Source organism: Hippocampus comes, unplaced genomic scaffold (assembly GCF_001891065.2).
Source record: "Hippocampus comes isolate QL1 unplaced genomic scaffold, H_comes_QL1_v1.1 scaffold73, whole genome shotgun sequence".
NCBI classification, from domain to species: Eukaryota; Metazoa; Chordata; class Actinopteri; order Syngnathiformes; family Syngnathidae; genus Hippocampus; species Hippocampus comes.
Genome location: NW_017806238.1, coordinates 480,222 through 506,936, shown reverse-complemented (window position 1 = coordinate 506,936; position 26,715 = coordinate 480,222). Strand labels below are relative to the sequence as shown.

The following is a 26,715-nucleotide window of genomic DNA, read 5'->3' as shown; positions in this document are numbered from 1 at the left end:
AGAAAGAACGTAACTGATTCAAATATTTGGGGCTGCGTCACACTGTCGACTGCCAAAAGGAGACGCCAAACCCGCAACACCCTCAAAACGGAGGCCCTAAGGTGACATGGAACAAAAAAGAAGCACCATTTTGCGTTCCCTCGCAAAGATTGTGTTATCTCTGAATGATTGCAAGGGAATGCAACTTTTTTTTCTTATTGTATGCCAAAGGGGCTCTTTATCCCCTGTGCCTGTGCATGGAAAAAAAAAAAACAAGACGATTTGACGACTTATGTTGAGATATTGTCATCTTGCTTCACAACACAGTGTCATATCCAAATCATTTTTATTCAGATCTACTGGGGTGACAGGACATGACATTGAACCATACTACTGGTACAGTGTCACAGTGTTGCAACCCTTGCAGACAGTATGTAAATGATGATCATTACATACAATACAAATCAATTCACTTAAATTCAATTACTTTGAGCAGGACTCGGCAACCCAAAATGTTGGAGGATCCATATTGGACAAAAAAAAAAAAACAAATATGTCTGGAGCCGCAAAAAAACAAAAGGCTTCTATAAGCCTTGTAATGGAGGCAACACATGCTGTATGTATCGATATTAGCTATATTAGCCTACTATCAAAATGACCAAGTTGGCGACAAATACTATATTTTTCCCTGCACTGCATCCTGTAGAGCAGGGGTGCACAACCTTTTTTTGACCGAAGATCTACTTTTGATTAACCAACCTCCCGGGTTTCGACCCGTTACTGCCCACGCGCGCATACGGATGTACTTACACACGCATGCCGACCTACCTTCATCGAGACCAGACGCAGAGGCATTCGGCGTACTTTTGCAGCGTGTTAACTACGTAGCTCACGTGTACCGTTTAAAATGCTTCTATCGGCCCTCCTGATTCCCATTCTTTGTCAGTTCCCTCGGTGAATTGTACATGAAAGGCCGTTGTTTTTTTTATTGTCTTTTTTTTGCAACAGCCACCTGCCTGGCATCCCGCCCTGCTCATAGAAACGTGTGTCGCAAGCTGTGACGCAAATGTTCATTGACAGAAGTGTTGAAATTTTATTCTACACATATTTACAGCATTAGAAAACGTTAAGAATGTTTGTCATGTTTTCCCTCCTACATAAACCATATTAAAACAAAAATTATATTTCCCTCCACCATCTTTTTCCATTTTCAAACATTTTTGAAAAAGCTTTCTAGGAGCCACTAGGGCGGCGCTAAAGAGCCGCATGCGGCTCTGGAGCCGCGAGTTGCCGACCCCCCACTTAGAGGATCAAAGCTGCTATGACACTCGCTGACCACCAAATGTCACTTGTGTGGTCGATTTTATCAGGGTTTGAGGCTTTTACTCTTTTTCCTAAATCAATGCAAAGACCTCAAAAGCTTCGCAAGGATTCATCAGCCCATCTCTATAAAACACCTCTAAACTCGAAAACAAGCCTGAATCTCATGCTGAGACAAAAGCCAAAGAATAAAAATGTGTTTTAAGACAAGGGTCATTCCAGAGAGGGACCGGCAATGGAATAAACTTGCTCCCCTCTCAGCGTCCGCTTAGTCCTCAGTACCTCCAGTAGCATCTGGTCGGCTGGCCTGAGGCACTGGACAGGTGCTCAGGGGAGGAGGAGCACAGAGAGGTCAAGTAGGGCGAGACCATTTAAAACTTTGAAAACCAATGAAAGAACCTTCAAAAAAATTCTGAAATGTAGTGGGAGCCAGTGAAGGGTTTGCCAGAGTTGGGAGTTATGTGCTCCCCTGCTGTGAACATAATGCTGTTGAGGTTTTCCATCCAGCCCTGTTACAAGCTTCTTAATGACATCCTCGTGACTAATGACACTGGAGACTGTGTGTGTCTTGTTTTGTTCTAACTGCGGTGTTCGGTATGATGGACCACTGTATTCTAATGGCTTGTTTGCAGCACCAAGAGGACATGAGTAGTAGCACTCTTGAGTGGTTTCGAACCTATTTGACTGACTTCATTTCTCTGAGTCCAGCACTGCCCCATTGTCATATGGTGTTACACAGGGTTCCTATCTGGGGCCTCTGCTCCCTGTATCTGCTACCTTTGGGTTCCATCTTAAGAAAACATGTTTTTTTTTCCTTCCACTGCCATCAAGATGACTGACAGATCTGCGCCCCACTGAGCAAAAAAGACGCTTTTTCATTGTGGCCAATTTTACCCTATACAAAGGAAATCAAGGACTGGATGGCACTGATTTTCTTGAATTTCTATGAAAAAAAAAAATTGAAGTTATGGTGTTTGGTCCTGGTGGCCTTTATCTAGAGCAGTGGTTCGTAACCTTTTCAGAGGTACCGAACCCAACCAGTTCATATGCACATTCACCCTTCATGAGTGAAAAATATATATATTTTTTTTTCCAAATTCAAGATATTAAAAAAAACTCATTTATTAAAAACAGAAAAAAGTAAGTAAAATTTCAAGAGATAAGTATGCTTTTTCTTTTTTTCTTTTTTTTTTTCTTTTTTATTATTGTACGGCGTACAGTCACGACAGTCACACGTTGACTACTAAGCGAACTAAATTTCCCACAGCACTGACTGGACAAGCAATGTCATGTGATCATCTGTAGCCAGCGATGGCCAAGCGGGTGTCATAACTAACTGACATGTTGAGTCGGGTGTGTCGCACTCTCCATGGCAAAGGCTCCGTCGAACCCCTGAGACCGATTCACCCAACCCCTGGGGTTCGATCAAACCCAGGTTAAGAACCACTGCTCGACAGCATGTCACATTTTGGGAGGAAAACTGCAACCAAAAACAGTAGAGCTCAGACTTATCCCCGTTCCCTAATCAAGGATGCATTTGGAAATACTCTGCGAGCATGCTTTGCTTCACCTTGACTGTTCAGAAACACAGAGTGTTGTTCAAATGTGCCATTTGGTTATTCAGAGTGCCCCAAAAAAGGAGTGCCGCAACCCAGTGCACCTTACAGTACAAATGGAAACGGGTCAAGCACAAGCCACTGATTGGCTTATAACATAAGCTGCATTTAGAAATCAATGGGCAGACGGGGGAGGGGGGGGCTTCATTGCCTCTTCGAACACACACACACTCTCAGAGTGGGTTTGGGTGTCAAGTGAATTTTCGAACGCACCCCATGTTCACTAGAGCGAACAAGTTCCTGTTGGATGAAACTTCTGCTTCTAACTATAGAAAAGTTTTCTTTTTTAGTTTAAAATGGCTTATCTTAACTAGAATGTGCTGGATGCACTTAAGTATTTGTCAAAGCAAAGTCAACACAATTAGGGAAGAGGGATTTTGGCTGCCAGTCCAAGGTCTAATTTTAATATCGTCGTACCCAAGTATTTCACAGGACCTATGAAAAAGTGTGATTTATAGTCTGAAAATTACAGTAATTGTTGTTAGGGCATAGAGATGTAGTGGATGCAACCCATAGAGCACTGAAATTATTGGAAGATTGAATTACATGTGCTGTACTACTGATCTAATGTTTTCTCCTGTGTCGTGCCTGAATGTTTGAAGCTCTGCGAATCTCTGGAGGAGCTGCTAAATGTCAATGGAGATCTGCGAAGTGAAGGCCATGCTATGTGGACTCTACTTGGGGACATCCTTGGCCAGGTACCTGCACCACCTTTTCACACGAAACATCCATCATCTTAATGCATTTCCATCCCCATGACTGATTTTTTTACAATACAGACTTACAAGAAAGAATAGCTACATTTTACAGTATTCACGCCACTGTCATGTTTGTTTATTTCTGTATGAAACTTTTTTTCGGTTGCTTGGCGTGACACATATCCAGTTGGAACTGCCAACTTGTAAAAACGCATTTCTCTTCACCTCTATGGCAACCAATAACCAATAAGGATCATTGTGTATGATGGGTCACTGGACGCTTGTGAAATAAGAGGCTTTTAAAAATCAATAAGATCGTCAAGGTATTGCGACAGTGTTGGCGTACAGTACTTCATGCTCACAGTTCAACTTGGTTGAGAGTCAGTGGGATCCAAGTCCCCACAAAGCACATCTAGGTTCCCTGAAAGAATTCATGATTCTTTGGAGGGTCGTTTGTCACATCTAAAATAATTTTATTGACAATAATTACATTTACGGTGTAAGATATCATCTGTGTAGCGATTTCGGCATTGGAATCACAGAGCCAAGGTTTGAGTCCTGTCACCAACAACAATATAAAAAAGGCAACTAGATTTTGGAAATATGCTGGCCTGCTTCCACATTCCTTTCCAGGGACTCTTGAACAAAGACATCACCCCACTCTCACGCTCCTCACCCAAGTCGCGCAGCTCTTTGTGCTCTTCTTCACTCTGACATCTCACCTTGTACGCCTGCATGTCTTCCGATCTGCTGCAATTCATGTCTTGGCTTTATAATCAGGACAGTAAGTGGAGTATTATGGGGAAGAACAGTGGAGGCGAGACTCGAGGAAAGAATTGTTTGTGAGCAACATTATGGTTTCATGCCAAGGAAGAGTTCCACGGTGCATTATTCGCCTTTAGGGTGTTGATGGTGGAGAAGGTCAGAAGGAGCTGTATTTTTTTTCTTGGTGGATCTAGAGAAAGCCGATGACTGGGTACCCAGAGAAGGAACTGTGGCACTGCCTGAAGAAGTCTGGAGTGGCAGAATAGTACAGGATATGTATGAGGACAGCAGAACGATGGTGAGGTGTACTTTTGGTGTTAGAAGATGACGTTGTCTGCAGTGAAAGCAGAGAACAGGTGAAGGAAAGGTGGAGTCACGCGCTGTAGATAGATATCGTCATTGACTTTGCTACAAAATGAGCATTTGTCTGTCAGATCGGTTAGAATTCACATGGCAGAAAATACAATAGAGCAAAATTGAGGTTGTAAAAACATAAAAGAGACAATTTAAAAAAAATAATAGTGACAAGCATATGCTACTAATTGCAGAATGAGGAAAAAAATGTTCCCACGGATCGAGAGTTAAGAAAGAAAAAGAGAGAGAGAGTTATTTTTCCATCCAAATTCTACACTTTTGTCAATTGTTTTTGCACCACAGTTTGCAATAAGGGTCCCTTAGTCATTGACACGTTTGTTTTATTCACACATACTAACAGCCTAGGTTATTAACATACCGGTGAAAATTTTATATAACGGACCTTGTTGGTAAAGAGGGACTGAGCTAAGGTGCTTTGTTGTTCCCGTATTTTAAGGACTATAGGTCACTCCTGAGTATAAGTCACACGAGCCATAAAATGCATAATAAAGAAGAAAACGTACACGTCGCACTGGAGTATAAGTCGCATTTTTGGGAAAATTTTATTTGATAAAATCCAACACCAAGAACAGACATGTCATATTGAAAGGCAAATCAAAACAAACATAGAGAACAGGCTGAATAAGTGTACGATATGCTAATGTTACATGACGGATAAACACCAAACTGAGAAAATGCCTGGTATGTTCACGTAACATATTAAGAGTTATTCAGATAACTATAGCATAAAGAATATGCGAACAAGTTTACCAAACTCAGTGTCACTCCAAACTGCCACTTATAATACGGAAAATACGTAAATTGAAGACAATTTGGTTTTTGAAAACTTGGAGGAAAAAAACTCACGTATAATAGTCTTTCTTTTCCACCAAAATATATATGTCACTCTGCTGGAAAGGTTGTAAACATTTTCAATCTGGCACATTTCGTCTCCACGAAGGACATTTTCAAGTGCAGGACTGCGGCTCATGGATGTTACATGCCGACGTTTGGAACTATGCGTCAGAACAATGTGTTTCTCCCGCCTTCCTCAGAAACTAAACACTCCAGCTGTTCTAAAAGCCCCCAAAGAGAGGAAGTCGAGCAAAAAAGAGGGGGGAACTCAAGGGAAGCCATCCAGCCTGCCAGCAATTCTCTACAGGTGAGAAAATCGCACACATTGGAATCCTAGTTCACCTACTTTATAAATACCAAGTACCAGCGGTATGACACAACAGGACATCTTGCCATTTTCCGTTTGTGTACAGCAATTTGGAATATGGTGTTCATGCTAATTATGGTGGATTTTCACGCAATTTGTTGAGATTTTGATTTGTATTTTTTTTTTCCCCTTTTGGCGACATTGTTTTAAATTATGCTGTTTGAATGTCTGGTAAATGAACTTCAAACATGAAAAAGTGTTTGTCCTCTTACTATTATTTGTGCACATTTAGCTTGTTTTCAAGTTTAAGGTCTAATTACTAATGACTAACGATCTAGATATTAGTTATATAACATTAAAAAAAGTCATTTGAACCTAAAAAAAATCATTCACATGAAATTTCTTTACTTTACAAATTACTGACAGTTCAGTTCAGCTTTTTGAGACCTTTTGGCTTAAGTAGTCTTGGGGCTTAGGTTTCGTCAATGAAATCAAACTCAACTTTTCAAAAAAAAAAAATGGGATGAGCCACTTTTAAGGGTGCAATTCGTTTTTCCACATAGGACCAGGTAGAATTGGTTGGCTTTTCCCATTTAAAGCACTAAATCATCATTTCGAAACTACTTTTTGTGTTTAATTTGGTTAACTTTGTTTAATATTTGAATTTGTTTGATAATATGAAACATTTTAAGTGGGGTGGGGCATGTCTAAAAATAAAACACGTTGGAAGTGAGCAAAACTTTGTCACTGCACTGTAGTTGTCTTGCTCGGTGGGTCAATGAAAAATGTTTAGAACTGACCACATATTAGGAGTTTATAACCATATTTTCCGCACTATAAGACACACCTAAAAGCGTTCAATTTTCTCAAAAGCCGACAGTGCGCCTTATAATCCGATGCACCTTATACATGGATCAATATTCCGATTTCTTGGACGTAGTATTTGAAATGTTCTGGAAAGCGCTTTGTTCCCGCTGCAGCGGTTGTAAAAGCTCTACATAAATAAAGATGTATTGCATTTTATTCCCTTCAGCGGAGCTCGAACTAGTGTATGCAATATCGCAACTGCAGCCACAATTGTAGCTTCTATTCTCTGCATTTTATAATGCGATGCGCTCTTGAAATGAAAACGGTTTTAATATACACCATCCATTGAAGGTGCGTCTTTTACTCCAAAGCGCCTTATAGTGCGGAAAATACAGAAATCTGTGTTGATAATACACTCAGCATTCACTGAACTGTTAGGGCTCAACATTCCCCAAAATGAATTCGCTTTCGGTAGACACAATCAATATGATGAATCAGAGCAATTCTTAAACCTTCTGAAGAGACTCCAAAGAACTAACCATGTTGTTCTGTCTTTTGACCAAGGCAGGTCTCCTTTCACATTTACCGGAAGACATTTTTTGTTGAATTTATTTGCTACATTCTATATCTTCATAATTACCAATGTGAACAGCTGTTACTCATAAACAACATCCTGTGCTGACAGCTGTGGCATCTGTAAGAAGAACCAAGACCAACATTTGCTCGTGCTGTGTGACACCTGCAAACTCTACTATCATTTGGGTTGTCTGGAACCACCACTGACACGCATGCCCAAGAAGACCAAGAACAGCTACTGGTAAGTTGCATCAAATGAAGTAACAACACAACACACACACACACACACACACACACACACACACACACTCTCTACTTTATACATTACTCACACAACTCGATACCATCATCGATAGCAGTGGTTCTCAAATGGGGGTACGAGTGCCCCTGGTGTACTTGAGGGCACCTACCTCAGGGTGTACGTGAGATTTTGAAATTTATTAAAACAGTAGCATCAATGGAGGAAAAAAAAAAACGGCTTGATCACAGCAGTTGCCTCCCTTCCAGCATGAATGACAATGATTCTCAGTCAAGTCCAATTGTTTCAATAAATGCAAAAGCACTCAGTTCAGTGAAAGATTTAGTGTGGACAATTAGGAATGATGTTATTCTTCTTTTTAATTATCCATCCATCCATTTTCTGAACCGCTTTATCCTCACAAGGGGTGAGGATAAAGCGAGGGGTGCTGGAGCCTATCCCAGCTGTCTTCGGGCAGTAGGCGGGGGACACCCTGAACCGGTTGCCAGCCAATCGGCGCTCACACTTACACCTCGGGACAATTTAGTGTCACGCATGCCACGCATGTTTTTGGAATGCGGGAGGAAACCAGAGTACCCGGTGAAAACCTACGCAGGCCCCGGGAGAACATGCAAACTCCACACAGAGCCGGGATCGAACCCACGACCTCTGCATTGTGAGGTCGATGCGCTCATCACTGGCCCACCGGGCCACTCTTTTTCATTACAGTATTACATGGATATTTTAAGATTTATTTGTTATTTATTTTTATTTGTGTGTGCTCACGTCTTTATTTCGAATTAAAATCATTATCTTATTTTCAAATAGTTGTGAAGTTACAACTACAAATGGAGTTCCAAATGTAATAAACCAGACGGTGATGGCACAGCACTATTTTAAGTCCCTTTTTTTTTCCACCCCTAAACCACATCCAAATATGCTTTGCACTTGTTAGGGGGTACTTGGCTGAAAAATGTTTCACAGAGGGTACATCATTGGAAACAAAAGGTTGAGAACCATTGCTGGGCCAATCACTTCTATCGTGTGATATGATCTTGTTGTTCTCAGGCAATGCTCAGAGTGTGACCAGGCGAGCAGCGATGAAGCTGACATTGCTATGGAGACACTACCTGACGGTACCAAGAGGTCCAGGAGGCAGATCAAAGGACCGATCAAGTTCATCCCGCAAGAGATGTCGCCAGAGCCCAAAAAACCTCAAGTTAGAGGCACGGTGCGTATTGACTCCCTGCAAACTTTAAAAATGAAGAAAAATCCAATTAAAGGGCCTCTTTTTACACATCATTCTCATGGTGCGGTTATACAGTAAATCGAATGACGCCGTTTGAATTTTGATAGGGCTTTTAAAACAGCAGTCAGTCAAAACTGTCACCATCATAATTGAACCATAGTGGCAGTGAGTTTGGTAACATGATTAAGTGGTATATTGTACATAAAGTATCAAATCAGTATGACTCTGTTACAAACAAAACATTTCTTCAATTTAAATGACAAATGAAGCACGGTAAAAAAAAAAAAATGGTTGCATTGCATTGTGTAACTCACAGTTCTATTTAACATTAATTGTCACAAATATCCACCATTAATATCATGTAAAAAGTGAAACCACACATACCACTCCAAAAGTGTTCATGTAAAAAGTGAAACCACACATACCACTCCAAAATTATTGTCAGCGTGTGGCTGTTTCCTTTGGTTTATTGTCGCCCAGCCCCCCATTTTCACCCCATTTCTCTTGGAAAATGCAAAATGAATTTGGAGCTGCATTTTTTTTTGAAGAAATTGAAGTTTGCGAAATCTTTTTTTTTTTTTTTTTAAATTCCCCACACAGTATATTTCAGTTTTACCCGGATTTGAGTTATTTGCACGCTGGCCCCGGTCCCAATTCCCCGCGAATAGCGTGGGTCCGTTGAATATTGAAAGGCAAGTGCTCACTACCATTCGCATGAATGTACCTGGCGAGTTGTGCAACTCTTGTGAAATTGTTTACCATAGGCTTCGCTATTTCATCCACAGCTACACATAAAATTATAAATATGGTTAAGCATTGTTTCAGTATGTAGTTCAGATACTGTATTTCTCTGGCTCGGCAGTGTGCGGCTGTATCTCACTTGCTCAGCAGGTGTGTTGTGCGTCACCAGTATGCCTGGGCCAGGTGAATATATTTAGCCTCGCATTCCGACCTTCGCCATCACCATTGTTTCAGACCAAATTTCCACATGTCACCACCATGAATTATTACATTTTAACTGCCCATTTCGTTAATTTCTCTGTTTCACCGAGACCCGGCGATCGCTTTAAAAAAAAAAAAAAAGATGGCTGATTTTCCCTGCCATATCTGCAGCGTTAAAAATCATAAATGTTACTTTGACACGTAGGAAACTTATTTTCACCGACACAGCATGCTTGGATGCAGAAAAACAGACAATATTTACCTGTTTATACCATTCCCTGACTAGCGGGGGGGGACTTCCGTTTCTTCTTCGGTAGTTGTTTCAGGTCTTTCCTGTGCACTGCTGTTGATATCGCGCCTCCATAATGATGCAATGTAGTTCAAATACAAAGCTGCCGCAGAGGGTCATCAATCCCTCAATCGGCACAGCTGGAGCTTTACGCTGTGTTGTCGGTCTGGCTGGGGGCAGCACAAAATTAGCTGGAGGCGGCCACCATGTAATTTAGAACGCAGGAAAAACCACAATGGCAGGTGCTATATTTTGATTGTAACGTCTACCCAGTTTGCTTTGTGCAGTACGCCTCGCTTTAATTGTAGAAGGCTGCACAAATCATATCGTATAGGATCAGCATCAGTCACCAGACAGCGCCAGATTTATACTTCAATCCAGCATTACCTATAAATGCATTTTGCTATTGTCACCTTGTCCAAGCAAACCATGTCATAGGTTTTGCTTTTTGGCATCATCCACCATCTGCAATCAAGGGTTTTACTCGTGAGTTACAATGTGATGTGAAACCGTTTGTGACAATCTTGGGGCACCAACAGAGAAGTGTACGGAGGTCGCTCAATTGCAAGCTAGTTCATTGACCGTGGATTGGACATGCTGTTCCTTTTTTTTTTTGTTTGTTTACTGAACCCTTCTCTGGATCCTACTTATCTGAGCTGACCATGCTTTAATTCAGTGAGCTTCTTACACCCGCCCTCCAGAGACTTTCAAGATTTGTATCTGACAGCTTTGTGGCACCAAGCAGGGTCGTCGTTCACCTTTGCTTTTTCCTCACTGTCAATATTTGACCTTCTCACACTTCCCTGGGACTTGAGAGAACTTAATTCTTGTTGCTAGAACACTCCCAACAGTCAGTATTGTTGTCGGTCTGAGCTACCAAAAAAAATAAAAATAAGCAATGACACATCTCAGCAACTTGTACGTGCTCTGCATTATTTTGGAAGGGGCTTAGGGATGGTGAGATATCAAGACCTGATCTGGAGACAAAATAAAGAATGACACATCTCAGCAACTTGTACGTGCTCTGCATTGTTTTGGAAGGGGCTTAGGGACGGTGAGAACCAGACCTGATCTGGAGACAAAATAAAGCGACCCCATCGTGGATACAGTCCAAAAGCAAATATGGTCCCTTACTGACATAAATCAGCAGAATTGGTTGATAGCGACCTGTAGAAATGCATCTTGAGTACCACCAAGGTGCCTTTCAGCAAGGTATTAAACCCATTAGGAGTTCACTGACTCTCTCTTTTGCGTCATGTGGGTGTGAAAAGTTACATAATAATAGTTAGGCGCAACCAAGCTCCTTGTCTGGCAAAACAAGTTAAAAGAACTTTATTCTGGTTAGAGACCAGATAAAGCACACGTGGGAACTTCAAACATCTACAGTGTCTTTTGCTTTAAAGATGTCTACAAATGCTACCAAAAATGGCATTACAGTGAAACTTCTCTACAACAAAATCATGTTTGCAGCAAGAAATTTTTCACAACAGGGGGCTTTTCACTGTAGCAAATTTTATCTCAGATGTAAACACACACACATACACACACACACACACACAAAACATACATGTGTACTCTATTTTTATTCCAATACGTAGTGCACAAATATGAGCATACACTTATTTGACACTTAGTATAGCCAATGTAGAAAGAAAAAAAAACGGGAAAGAAATTGCGAAATTTGCAATCTGCATTCACTTTCACTTACATCAATTTCTTGCATGTCTTTCACTTTGCTTCCTCCATCTTTCATTTTTATTACTTTTATCCTGTCTTCAAGCGTGAATGCTTTTCTTTTCTTAACTCCTTGGTCTGCTAAGGTCCGTTTCGTAGCCATTTTAGCAATGTAACGTTCGTGCTGCGTCTGAAACTAACAATAACAAATACTTCCTGGACGACTGTGCATGTGTAAACCAGTGTGGTGGTTGCTGTTGCCGTTTCCGAACAAAGCAGTAGAGGTCGCTGTGGCATGCTGAGGTTGGATTAGACTTTTGCGGAAGGCTTGTTTTCATTGTAGTGAATCTTGTTGCGAGGCAAAAGCAGAGAAAAAGATTTCGTATAATGGAACAGGGGGACGTTTCGTCTTAGGTGGAGCAGAAAAGTGGGAATGGCTTTCATGCCTGAAATTTTTTTCACACTAGGGGGTATTTTCGCCCATGTAGGATTTGTTATAGAGGAGTTTCACTGTATCTGATGTTGAGGCTTCGTTCATGTGTGCATATATCATATCATAAAATTGATATAAATCGATTCAATTTCTGTCCAAAGACATCAGCCATAAAGAAAACAAAACCTGAGCAAGTCCGGGTACAAACCATCTTGTCATCAATACGTACTCAAGCTAGTTATCACAGCATACACAGCAAGCCCGCTGACACGTTTCTCAGCGTCTTCACGTTCATCATGAAAGCTTCCACATATTGTGGATGCTCTATAAGCAAGCACAGTAGAACAAAGTATAATTTAAAATTTAAATTTCTCCTCGTGGAGCAAACGAATTTCACATGGATATCATGAGCACCTCCTTTCTCTTTTGAGGCTTTAGCCTCTTCACTCAATCGCTTGTCATTGTAACGGCTCATGTTGCCTCACCAGTCTAACGTTTGGGGGCTCATCTTTGTATTCTTTTGTGTGTGTGTTGTGTGGTTGTGGGGGGGGGGGGGGGGTCGCTCTGGTAACAACCAATCATGGCTCACCTGTTTTCTGGGTTTGGTCATGTGTCGTTGAGCCCTTAGGCAATGCCATGTTATTGTCTGTCAACAGGAAGTGGCAACATCAGAGATGAAAGTCCTCCGGATTTTCCCGGAATTCCGGGTTTTTCAAATTTTTATGAAAATTTCTCCGGAGAATTGAGGAAAATTTGCTTTGTGTCTGATACTTTAACAGAAATAGCTTTTGCTATTAATTATTGTAATTTAAGTAACACCTTTTAATTCTTCTAAAATGACATGCAAAAAAGCCAAAGAAAGCCCACATTTTAAAAATTATTATCTTTTAATTAATTGACTTTAAGAAATACTACCATAATTTATGAGCCAAAGAAAAAGCATAAAACAGTATGACATTCTGCAATAACTTTTTATGTATTTTATTCAAGAAATATCATATATTTATATTTTTTCACTCGTGAAATGGGTAAATGATTTAAAAAGCCACCAAAAAAAAAAAAGTCATTTTCACTCTTGTAAAAGGATCCGTGCACACAGTGGGCCAAAGAAAAAGCAAAAGTCTGTAGTAGTAGTAGTAGTGGTGGTCGTAGTATTAGTTGTATTTTTGAGAAGCATTACAGCCCATAATTCATTTCAAGGGAGTGAAAAGCCAAGGAAACTGCAATTACTTCGATGGAAAAAATGAATAGTTCCAAACCGTTGTGTCACGTAGGACCCTTGAAATGCCTTCGCCCGTCCAAACGTTAATGTTAACAGCATGTGAAGTCGCGTAATATACTTTGATGCAGCAAATTCTGGGGGAAGTTGTCATTTTTGATTCATGCTAATGCGGAAATTCTTGACAATATATATATATATGTATACACACACACACTGCGTGCGTGCGTGCGTGTGTGTGTGTATGTGTATTTTTTTTTTTTTTTTAATTCCGGAATTTTCAGAAAAGTCCACTTTCATCTCTGCAACATGGCGGGCACTCTCAGATGGATAAAAATGGGTGGATTTTGCTCATCAAATCATATTCCACAATTCCACATTATTTTATTATTATTCGACTTGCGGGGCCGCATTTTGTCAAGAATTGACTTGACATCCCCCTTAAAAATACTATTTCAATGTCATGAATCAGCAGTAAATGTTCAATAAATTAATATCTTGTGACTGGCACTCTGTTAATATCGTCTGCTGTGAAACGATTCACACTTGTGAGAGATGCTCAGAAGTACTTGATTAAAAGCTTGAATTTGCCTCTGTGATTTTCAAGCTGCCAGCAGTTTTAATATCCTCACCTGAGCAGAGTTTCGATCTATTCACCGAAGCATCTATCAGCTTATGATTAGCCAAACTGCTCTAAGAGACAACCGGTGCATAACAAATATGAAATAAACACAAGAATGAAGAAGCAGTTGAGTAGGATTTTTTATTTTTTTTTCCAGAGGAAGCGATCTTAACACTAAGTATTCCATCTGGTGTGTATCATAGAGCCAAAAGCGACAGATGGAATTGTTTTCACTGTCTGTTAAATATGTTGTTGATATTTATGATTGCTTGAAAAGTTATTGCCCAGCAGCTCCACAAGCACACGCAAACAGTCCCGAGATGTGTTGTTTATTCTTTGCATAGTTGATGGGGAAAAAATAGAGAGCACACTGTGCCATCGGGTAGCTTTTACCCATGATGCAGTACATACAGTAATGTATATCCATAAAGCATTTGAACCAGACTCTCAAAATGTGGACTCAGAGCGAATTTGAACAAAAAGAGTTGATGAATACAAATATGTGCAAGACCGACAAAGTGCAACAAATGACGCGAGTTACAATAACCAGAAAAACGAGACAAACCAAAAACGCTTGCAAAAGGCAAGGATCAATATAAACGTAAATTGCTTTTCTTGAAAAGACAAGGAGAAAGAAAACAACAAAGCGCGCATGAAACAAAAGCCGAGACTATGCTAAAACAACAAAAGACGACTATGAAAATACAAATGTGTGTGTGGCGTGAACAAGAAAGAGTGAAAAATTCAACACTTGAGACAGAGTCATGCGCAAGGTGAAGAATGATCCGACAAAAGCTTGACAGCTTGGCAGTCCTTATATAGTTTTTATATGTGGCACTTGGGTGCAGCCCCCGCTAAACGCTGGCAACAAGCGCCATACAATACAGTAGCAGTGTAATTACGTCAGGTTTTTTTTTTTGGGGGGGGTATGCCCTTACTTACCAATTGAAAGTTATTTCAATCGATGATGTATTGTTGACATCGGTAGCAACCTTTTGTGATGGCACTGGAAGAGGAGTCAAGTCCATTAGGCCGCAGTGTGCTGGGAACAACTTCAAAATAAAAGCATCCAAGGCATTGATGTCTATACAGTGGTACCTCTACTTAAAAAATTAATTGGTTCTGGAAGAAATTTCTTAACTAGAAAATTTTGTAAGTAGAGACGCGTTTTCCATGTAAATACCCTAATTCGTTCCAAGCCCCCCCCCACCCCAAAAATTCTGACAAATGTTTCCTGAAGCATAAAAATATGTAACAAATACATGCACAATAAATGAGAGTCGTGCATAATGTGAAAAAACAAAACAAATAAAGAATAAAATGGTCATTTCACTTTTAACTGTGTCACCATCGTTTTTTGCTGTCTTTAGTTCATGTTCTCTCTCAGAAGTGTTTTTTGTCTGGCGTTTTGTAAAGAACTGATCCAAGGACGTTTGCTTTTGTCAGCTTTTAACAATCCTTCGAAAATGTCCAAGGCAAGCATCAGCATAGTGAGCGATCACCCGACTGCTGAACACTTTTTCTGGGTGACTTACATTTACGTCAAACTATCGGAACACCTCATAGACACATATCTATTGACACACATACACACTTAGCCAATGGGATGCCAGGAAGATGCTCGGTAATAGCCAATGGCAGAGCAGCTATAAGTATGTTGCGTTCAGGAAACTCGGAGCTGGGAGTAGTTGCCCATACTGTATTTTTTCCGATTGAGACATTTTGTAACTTGTATGAAGAGACGTTCGTAAGTAGAAGTACCACTGTATATTATTTGGTGTGGTCAAGTTTTGAAGTTGAACTTATTTGGTGTGTTACTGTCATAGCATTAACAATTATTGCTGTGGTTTGCTTAACTTATTCTTCCTGACAGTGTACACGTAAATAAGTGGATACTCGAGTTCCCTCATGACACCGATGATGAGAGAACGGGGATTTTGTGCACAACAAGCTCAAGGGCACATTGGGAAATGCACTGCGAGCCCCAACTGGAGACACGGTCCACCAATGTGTCAGGCAATCCGGATGGAAAAAGAATTTCTGAACCTGCCCCTAATGTTCATGGTCTTGGTTTTTGTGCAGTAAATTTCCCCTCACAAAATTTTCTTGTCTGGTTCAACTTAAAATGAAGAATAATAACAGGAAAATCAGCAAAATAGTGTGGTAAAACTGCATTGCAGGTAATATATTACATCTCTTTCAGTACCAGCCATTTTCAGACCCTTGAAATAAATTGCAAAAAATATGAATACCGTATTTTCCGCACTATAAGGCGCACCTAAAAGCATTCAATTTTCTCAAAAGCAAACAGTACGCCCTCTGATCCGATGTGCCTAATATAAAGAGAGTGTAACTGTCTTTACATTCCCCATTGAGTTGTTTCCCTGTTCGTGTTCCTACGCCATGTAGTGGTGATTGTCAGCGGGAGCCAATTTTAACCTAAAAGAGGTTCTGCCCGACACTAATTGACACGTGCGTTCGCCAACACAAACTCAAAAAGACAACTACTTTATGAGCTCTGCGCAGCAATGATGAAACGAAGGCAATACCAAAAGCATAGTTAACTACTGACTAAACGAAGGAAGAAGGAGACAAGTAAGACTTTTAAGGATATCTAGCCCCTTCTGGATGTGAAGCCCACGAGGTTTGTGTGCCTTTTTGTTGAATTAATTGTCTTCATAACTTTTGTATTTCGTTTATTGTGATTCACACAATATTCCATTCATTGTTTAACAATACAGATAATACATGACATTAATGAAGGAAACTATTTTGAATTGTTTTTCTTTTAATTCAATTATTATTTTTGTTGTTTGTCCCCAGAGAACCAGAGGGCAGAAGAGAAAGAATATCCCTTTCTGTGACGACAGAGAAGACAAGATTGAGGTTTGTCACTCATTTCGAAGAATGCCAGAATTGCCTTTGTGGAGATTTAATTTTTAAGAGTGACTGATCATCGAAACACTCGATTACACATAAGACCTCAATGTACCCTCACTTGCGAGATGTGTCAGAAAACCTCCAGTACTGGTGTCACAAAAGATATATTTCAAACCCAAACTATGAGTTTTCCCCTTCAGTGTAGTCCAGATAACCAGCCAGCACGTCTCCAAAAAGATCTCGGAGAATTTGCTTTTTTTCAGTATGCAAGACGAGGCCAGAGTTGTGGTGGGACAACTCATCGCTCGTTCACCATGACAATTGGCCTACTCATGGTGCCCATCCAAACAGTTTCTAGGGTAGAAGTGCACGAAGGCACGCCAGAGAGTACTCGGAAAGTGTGTTCAACTCCTCGGGGATTACTTTGAAGAGGAAAGTTTCTACGGTGGAACCTGAAATTATTAAATTAATTGGTTGTGTGAGACCGGTCGTGTCTTGAAACATTGATAAGTCGAGGTAATGATTCCCGATGAAATCAATGGAAATACAATGAATCTGTCCCGGTCCCAAAAATTATGCTTTTTTTATTTTTATTTTTATTTATTTTTTCACCAGTGTTTGGTTAAAAAAATACAATGCAGTATAGACATCAGTAAACCATACTATACCATAACAGGTAAAACACAACCAAAAGCATGATTGTTCTTTATTGTGCATGAACTTCAACTAAGGAAGCAAAAGGAGGACTGCGGTTCTTGTACTGAAAAAGAGTCTTCCATGGAACATGGGGGAATTCTGATTTAAGTGTTAAAGTATTTGTTTCTGTATGTTTCTCTTTTAATTCATTGGTCGATTTTAATAAACCGATCCAGAGAAACTTGCCTTTTTCTAGGTATGTTATGAGAGTCTTTGGGGCGCGTCTCAGGAAAGAGTGGGTGTGCCAAATGAAGCCCCCTTTTGAAACCTGTCATTTCCAAGAAAATCACATCAATGATAACAAACGAGGCTTCGGTTTATGCAGACGACATTGTTGGTCCATATAATGTATCAGTACTTGCTATGAACACTCAAGACCTAGCGCCGCTTTGTGGGTGTTGTCAGCGTTTGTTGTGAAGTTAGGTGGCGAGTTAGAGTTCCTCTGTGGGGGAGAAAAGAATACTCAGTGTCGAAATATTACGATTAGCACTTGTTTTCTATTGTGGCCAATGTGTAACCCAGGGGTGGGCAATTATTTTCCCGGGGGGGCCAAATGAGAAGCAGAAAATATTGTGGAGGGCCGGACCAAAAGTTAGAAATCTACTCCCGATTTCAGTTTTATTTCTACGTTGAAATAAGTTAATGACATTGTTAACAGAAGCTGATAAGAGTATGTATTATTGCTAGACAATGAAAGTGCAGTTATTTTACAGAAAAAGCATTAAAGTATTACCATACTTTTTTTTTTCATGAGAACAGTGAAACAACTGTGGTATATGTCCTGGATGAACGTCCAAGTATGTTAACAACATACATGTGTGACAACACAAGCAACAAAGTGCAACAATATATTGCCCAAAAAACTGCAGCATACAGTACAGGTACATGACAAAATATAACAAAGTTAGGACTATTTGCTGCAAAATGAGACGAAAAGACCTGGTGGCTTTCTTTCCACTCACTCACTGTCTCGAACTTGACCTCCACTCGATCACCACACAAGACAGCGTTGCTCAGCTGATGTCGTGCAACGAACTTTTGAAGCCAGCCACGGGACACTTCGAAGTCTTCGACACCCATAGCGCTATGGAACTTGATTGCTCTCTTATTAGCGGTCCAGTTTGCGGGAAGCTTTTAGCACGATAACAGTCAAACCATTCCAGGAAACGTTTATTTATTCGAATGTTTCGTACTTTGCAACCCGCTTCGTTTAATTAGATACACTTCACTTTCGCGGCCATGACTGTTCCTCTTCCTTTGGCTGCCATGATATACAGGACGTAAAAATGTTCACAATTCCAGTAAAACTCACTGCAATAAAGAGTCACTTGCATGTCGTCGTTTTGAATCCATTGATTGTAAATTGCGCCACAGACACACGCATTCCGTCGTATCGAGCGGAGTTACTTGAGTTAGCGCAACTGCGGGCTTCCGTATCGTCTTCCTCTCCCTCCCTGTGCTCTGCAACTTCAAGTAACTCCGCCACCTGGCGTTGAAATGCCTGTCATTACACGTCCAAATGAAATGAATGCAATCATTTACATCGAACCTTAATTGTGTACTGTACCAACTACCGGGCCGGATTAAAAAGACCAACGGGGCCGGATCCGGCCCGCGGGCCGTAATTTGCCCAGGTCTGGTGGAACCATTGTATCTTTGTTAGCTTGTTGCAAATCAGCATACATCCATGTTAAGTTGGAGGAGCTTGTAGAGTGTTGCTCTTCCAGTCACAGTGTCTTGGGTTCGATCCCCTCAATAGATTTTGACAGTTTTAAACTGATATGTATCTTCATAAACAGTACTTACAATGTTCGGTTTCTTCCTTAAGCCATATTTGTATGATAAACCTACTGCTAAAACTGCAATTTTGCCACTTGTGGTTGTCTTGTCACTGTTTAGCCTACCATTTCATTTCATTCTGTATACAGTCAAACCTCGGTTTTCGAACGTCTCTGTTCTCGACCAAATAGGTTTTCGACCAAAAATTTCGAGTTTTTTATGCTTCGGTTGGCGACCGAAATTCAGTTCTGGAACAAACTGAGCGCACTTGAATGCGTCACTTGACTCCTCTCGCCTTCCTAACACGAGGAATTGACGCTTCCTCGGGTAGACTAGGAAGTGACGCTTCCTCGTTTAGCGTTCTATGGTGAACAGACGTGGTCAATAAAGATTTTTTTTTTTAAAAGAGCGTGGTTTCGGTTTTCGAACAAATCGGTTTTCGAACAGCCTTCTGGAACGGATTATGGTCGAAAACCGAGGTATGACTGTATTTGACTACTTGGTCTTCTTAATTTAACCACTTGATGGCACTGCAGAGCAAAAGAAGCAACGTGAATCTTTGAACCATGAGCAAACTAATTCGTAGCAAAGCTTCAGTGCTTCACGAAGCTTCATTTCACTGTCACTGCCTTTTTTCTGTTTAAAAAGAAATAGAAAGTGGTAAGTCACATTGTCATTTAAAAGATGAATTCACTACCAATTTGGTTTTGATCATTTTCAGAATTTTTTTTGTTGCCTCTCCCACGCAATCACAAGCGAGCCCTTCCCATTTATCAGTCTAAAAAAAAAGTAAAACACCAAAGCTAGCGTACCGGTGCAGGTGCCTTTTTTTTTTTTTTTTTTTTTAGAGCCATTCTATTTTGTGCCGTATTTACTTGTTTGGCAAAATTTCCGTGTGTCGACGTGTGACCAACTTCCACGTTCATTCATAAACGTTTTGAATTTTTGGTCATTTAACAAACAAGGCGACATGTCATCCACAAATGCAAACGGGTATTAGATTTGTGATTGGCTGATCGAGGATGCGGAGGTGGAACTTTCACCTCCGTATTACTGTTATTAGAACAGTTTATGTCCGTTGTCAATGATGGTTACGTAGCGCGAGAAGGACCACAACATCGATCTATCTGTCTGTTCGTCCATGCCAGTCTTTTGTTTATCACAAATAGTGTGTAAATACAGGTCATTTTTCTATGAACTTTTCATATGAAACTCGAATTGTATGTCAGAAGGCACGTTCGTAACTTGGGGTTCTCCTGTAATTTGGATTTGAAATATATTTGGGGTGGGCGATGAGTCCCGGAACTTTTCTGACGCACCTAGTTTATTTTGATCAAATATATGGATGCAAATCAGTTGCCGTTATTTGACAGTACGACATTTTTCTTTACTATTGACGTGTTTAGACAGATATCAGAATGATCGGACTGTGATCATGTGCATGAAAATTTATACTGGACATTGTTTGATGAAGTACAATCCTCATGGATCAAACCTTAATAGTAAATAGTCTGTTTAATTGTTTATCTTTAGTTGAATTGTTTGGCTTTAGTTAGTACACCACACTCATTTCTTAATACATTCCACTGAGAAATATTTGCCCCATTCAGCATTTGATTCTTCTCATCTACGTTTCCATAGGATTCACTCCCCAGGGAGCGCAGACAGCGGCAGTCTGCCGTGCTCAAAAAAAACAAAGCAGACGACACGAGGACCGAGTGTACAACCTGTAAAGGACCGGGTGACAATGAAAATCTTGTGAGGTGAGAGAATGTGAGTGTATGTGGGTCGTAGATGGCGTGAGGCTTGGCATGTGATGTGTGTGCATGTATCACAGGCACTGTCCTGATAATTAAAGTTCAGTCTTCATTAGGTCCTTACCGCCGAGGCTCAACAGACATATGGAACTGACCCTATCTCTTCCAAAAGCCCTCAGTATTGACCTGCCACATACATTTGAACACTTCATTAAGGTGTAATGAATCGCACAATTTAGCCTGATTCTTTCTTGGAATTAGAGGTGCGAACATCATAAAAGGATTGTGCTGTGCTATTGGAATTGTACTGAGCAGTGATTCCCAACCAGGGCGACATGGCACCCAAGTGTCATGCCGCGGGATATTAAAAAAAAATAAAATAAAAAAAGTTGGTATTAATCATAATCACAAATGATTCAATTTGACGTATTTGTCCAAAGATTATTATTATTTGCAAATGTACAGTATCTTTGCTCATCGATGCCAACCATCGTCATCTTCAGTTTCGATGCCATTGATGTAAGGGCAGAACAATCAAAGAAGGTACAATAAACTGTGTTGCCATTCATACAACAGAGTTAGGCATGGCTTCCTGCAAGTATATCAGATTTTTGTTCGATTAAGCAGGCCCGGATTTCATCTGAGTACCGTATTTTCCAAACTATAAGCCGCTTCGGAGTATAAGGCGCACGTTCAATGAATGGCCTATTTTAAACTATTTTCTTATGGAGGATTATGAGGCACATGGAATTGAAGTTACACTAGTGGCTGAGGTTGCATTATGCATCCACTGACTAGATGGACCTACACTAAAGAGAATATAATACAGTTTTATTTATATAGAGCTTGTACAACCGCTGCAATTGTAACAAAGCGCTTTGCAGAACATTTAAAATACTACGTCCGAGAAATCAGAATATTGATCCAGATATAAGGCGCATCGGATTCTAAGGCGCACTGTCGGCTTTTGAGAAGATTGAATGCCTTTAGTGCGCCTTACCGTGCGGAAAATACGGTAATTAAATTTGTACGTAAATGGAGGTTAAATAAATTTTTGTTTTGTTTTTTTCAGTAGTTATACTTTTTGATTAGTGGTGCGCCGTGAGATTTAGCTTGGGGAAAAAATGGGTGCCTTGGCTCAGTAAAGGTTCGGAAATACTGGAGAGGGAAGAACATTTTCACACTATGTGAAAAATGTACTCTGATCATTCTCATCAAATCACTGCATGCACAATAATGACTGTGTGGAGAACCAATTGAACGTATACACTACCTGCAAAAAAAAAAAAATGTGCAATGTCGGGCTTCTCTCAACTTTTGCATGTCTGTGCCTTCAATCATTCAGTACTTTCTGCAATACCTGCTGTTCGCTAACAAGGAGTTGAATGACAACAGTCACGACAGGTGTTTGATCCATGAAATGACCAATACATGTCCTGGTATTGCCATTTATATGCCTCTCTGTGACTCTTTCAGTCTCTCTGTTTACCACTTTGCTCTGTCGATCACTTGTTAGGCGCTGTCTTGGTCTCGTGAGGTCAAAATATGAAGAGCATGGTCAAGAGATACCAAGTCTAATTCAGTCACAATACGTATTGGTCAATTCATGGATCATGTAAAGATTGTGAATTTTGCTGTTCAGATCCTTCTTTGAGAACAGAATGTAGTTTCAATACAATGCACATTCCCATCGATGTAATTAGAGCTAAAGGTAAACTTGTGGATTATTTGTTGTGGTTTTTAGAAATATTTAATAGGTTTTTAATATGAAGGTAGTTTAAAAGTTGTGAGGTTTTTGTTTTTTTTTTTGGTTGGGTTTTTTTTTTTTTTTTTTTTTGGTCGGGGTTTGAGGTGTGCTGCCCTGACTCTTTCTATCTTTGCATTGCACAGGTTGTGAGAGCCGGGGCAGCCACCTCACCTGGCATAAAAACTTGGGACCGATGACCGTTGGCTTAGCGAAAAACAAAGGCAAAATTGAGGCATTTGAAGACTGACGGTTGATACAGGCTGAAGAACAAGAGAGAGAGAGAGAACAAGACCGGCCCCAAGACTGACCACAATGACCTCTGATCCAAACTGGACGAACAGCTTATCCAACGGAAACTGACAGAATCTGACATGCAGAATTGCTCTGAGATGAACTCACTCGCATCCTGACATTAAACTGCTCAACTGCTGCTACAGTGGTTCCTACTGTCTCAACCTAGAGACAGCGCATCCTGACATTAAACTGCTCAACTGCTGCTACAATGAACTAGGTTGAGACACTAGGATTATTTTTTTTTTTTTTTTGGCACTCTAGTATCATATAGTAATTAGTCTTTTTCAATGTTGATTTCTTTAGTTACATTTAGCAACACTAATTATGTGATGTATTTTCTAACGTGGGGATGCCGTGTCAAGACATCAGTAAGTTATCGGTATCAGTCTGATTTTAGAAAAGGAGAATTTTAATTGATGATGAAATGTGTCTTTTATATTTTCTGTGTCACTACTGATGACAGTTATGCATAAAAAAATACACACACAATCCTGTATTCAATTGTACCGTATTTTCCGCACTGTAAGGTGCTTGGGAGTATAAAGTGCACCTTCAATGAATGGCCTCTTTTAAAACTGTTTTCATATATAAGGTGCACCGCATTATAAGGCACATAGAATCGAGGCTACAATAGTGGCTGCGGTTGCACAATGCATCCTCTTGATGGAGCTACGTTAAAGGGAACACAGTACAGCTTTATTTTTATCGTGCTTTCACAACCGCTGCAGCTGTAACAAAGCGCTTTACTGAAAATTTAAAACACTACGTCAAAGAAATCAAAATATTGATTCATATATAAGGTGCATCGGATTATAAGGCACACTATCGGCTTTTGAGAAAATTGAATGCTTTTACGTGCGCCTTATAGTGCGGAAAATACGGTAATTGACATTAGGATTAATCCATCCATTCACTGCTGAGGAAGGCACTTTTTTCCTTCTGAAAAGGCAGTAAAGTCCATTTCTCATGTTCGTTTTGTTGGAGGTTGGTAGCGCCAGCACAGTGAAGCGATGGTGGTTGTTGGTCTAGATAATCGTTTCCTCGAGAGGAGACTGTTGCGAACCAGGAAATAAATAGCTGTCAAACGGAGAACAGGCGCCCCAACAGGATGTTTATTTTCATTATTTCTCCTTGTGAATTTTTCAAAACTACAAGGACGCGGCAATGATGAATTCGAGCGACCAACAAGCAGCTAGCAGTGGTTTATGTGATACTTTTTGGCATACTTGTAAAGCCAGTTCACCAGGTACTGTACATAGTGGATCCCATGCAATGGAAAGTACCCCCGCACGTCTTTCCAAGTATTTAAGCTGTATTTTGACGAATGCGAAATTAACTTCAAACAACCTTGTGTTATGCGTGCGTGTGCATATTTCTTTTTTTAAGTGAAAGGCCAGAGATGGTTGAGAGAAGCTTGTCATGTACAGTATCGAAAAACACTCCTGTTTGTGACGTAGCATAATGGTACATTACAGATTTTGTAGTAGACACATTAGAATAGTGAGTAGTAATTGCATCACGTGAATACAAATGGTATTGTCTTGAAAGAATTTGCAAGTCTTCCTCATTCATCATATCCAGAAGTTGACAGTTGACTGACATGTCTTCAGAAGGAAGCCCAGCTTTGTCTCCGTGTCCCCAGTGGTCCTCAGTCAGGACTGTCAGACCCGCTGCTTTTTCCTCTGCCGGGGCACGTGACAAGTGTCACGTTGTGCCCCCAAATGTCACTTTGTGGAGAATGCAGGCTCCTCTCTAGACCCGGAATGCCCATGGTGTTTACCACTTTTGCGAACAAGGAATTGCATTGGTCATTGTAGATATAAGCGTGATTTTGCTGAATCCTAATTCGTCCTTTCTCATACATTGCCTAAAAGCTGCTTTCCATGCATGGCTACATCAATTACCCAACCTACTTGATTTTTTTCTTTTTAACCGAGCGTACAGTGGTACCTCTACTTACGAATGTCTCTTCACACGAAATGTTTAAGTTACGAAACACCTCAACAGGAAAATATTGCCTCTTGTTACAAAAGAAATGTCAAGACACGAAAAGGTAAAAATACAGTACATGTGTAGCCTGCTTATTGCTGCTCCGAGTTTCCTGAACGCAGCATACTTTTAGCTGCTCTGCCATTTGGCTATTACCGAGCAGCATCCTGGCATCCCTTTGGCTAAGAGGGACTTCTACCGTATGTGTTTATGCGCTTAGATAGATAGATATGTGAGAGAACTAAAGAGGGCAAAAAAGAGGAAGAAGCAGTTAAGTTGGAAATGACCATCATTTTTATGCACAACTCTCATTTATTGTGCAATAATCTAATTGTAACATGTATTTGTATATTTTGATATATTTTTATGCTCTTCAAAACATTTATGTCTGAATTTTGGGGGTGCTTAGAACGGATTAGGGCATTTACATGGAAAACGCGTCTACTTAAAAAAATTTCTAGTTAAGAAATTTCATCCAGAACCAATTAATTTCGTAAGTAGAGGTATCACCGTAATTACAATACTGTGGAATTGGACAGAAGCGTAGCTTTCTATCGTGTGATACTTGTATTTAGTATGTGTACATGTATACTTGATTAAAACCGATATTTGCTACACACTTGTTTACATGAATTACCGCGCGTCTGTGTGAATGCTTGTGTGTGTGAGGTGTCTCAGCCAGTGGCTTCGAGCTCTTGAAAATGAAGTGGGGCTTTAATAAACTCTTGACTTTTCATCTTATTGCCGCAATGATAAATGAGTGTCAGCCAGCTAATTAATTGCTTCTAACGTGCGGCAGCAGCGGTCCGTTTGTGCGTGTAATGCCCTCTGTCGTCTGTGATTTATCACCTGGGAACTGACATTGTAGGTGGGGACCGGTTCAGACAAGCTGTTACCCCGGCCGGTACAGACCGCAACTGAAATTGATCTGCTGGATGTTGTATCTTTGATCACCAACTGTGTGTGTGTGTGTGTGTGTGTGTGTGTGTGTGTGTGTGTGTGTGTGTGTGTGCGTGTGCGTGCGCGTGCGTGTGTGTCTGGAGGTTAGGGGGGGCGTCACTTGTTTTGAGCCTCACCTGCAAATGAAGAGTAAAAAAACTAGCAACAATGATGAACATAAAATTACATTCAATTTTACTTCTCTGGTCTGTGCTTCATGTTGACTTTCATTTGAGAATCCAATTATGTGCATGATTTCATCATTAAAACTGCCCGAATTTGCATATTTACTGCTCATATCAATGGGTGAGACTGAAAGCGCAGCAGCAGGCAGCCAGCCTCACCTCTGATTGTGCAATCCCTCACATAGAAGGGAAATAGGATGGTTCAACAGCACCATCTGTTGGTATAACAACGGCGCCTAAACAGAGGAGCCGAGTGGGAAGCGCTTGTCCTGTCTCGCTTCGATGTGTTTTCAGACACTTGGAATTTGCTATCGGGGTGAGGCTAATGTGTTTAAAATTTGTGTGGTATTCAAGACTGAAAATTAGCAGATTCGCATCGCAGTTTGGAAGTCAAAATTCTCATGTTGCGCTTCAGTGGAACACAGTGAAAGGCAAAATTGCAAATGAGCTTTTGTGTTTGGGGAAACACACACCTGCCAAATGTTACGCAAGTACCTCAAGACGTC

The 26,715-nt window shown here is 40.4% G+C and overlaps 1 protein-coding gene across 4 annotated transcripts in view; it reads left to right on the top strand.

Annotated features, from left to right (window-relative positions):
- Window positions 1-26,715, top strand: part of phf14 (PHD finger protein 14) — a 77,955-nt gene that overhangs the window by 20,788 nt on the left and 30,452 nt on the right. For 2 of the 4 annotated variants that reach the window (XM_019857292.1, XM_019857291.1), the window contains exons 11-16: window positions 3,518-3,613; window positions 5,788-5,894; window positions 7,387-7,518; window positions 8,584-8,746; window positions 16,767-16,829; window positions 20,940-21,061. In XM_019857292.1, coding sequence (XP_019712851.1) covers window positions 3,518-3,613; window positions 5,788-5,894; window positions 7,387-7,518; window positions 8,584-8,746; window positions 16,767-16,829; window positions 20,940-21,061 — 683 coding nt within the window. Of the gene's footprint in view, window positions 1-3,517; window positions 3,614-5,787; window positions 5,895-7,386; window positions 7,519-8,583; window positions 8,747-16,766; window positions 16,830-20,939; window positions 21,066-22,945; window positions 23,089-26,715 lie in introns of those variants that run through there. The other 2 variants (XM_019857293.1, XM_019857294.1) reach the window with 2 other exon arrangements.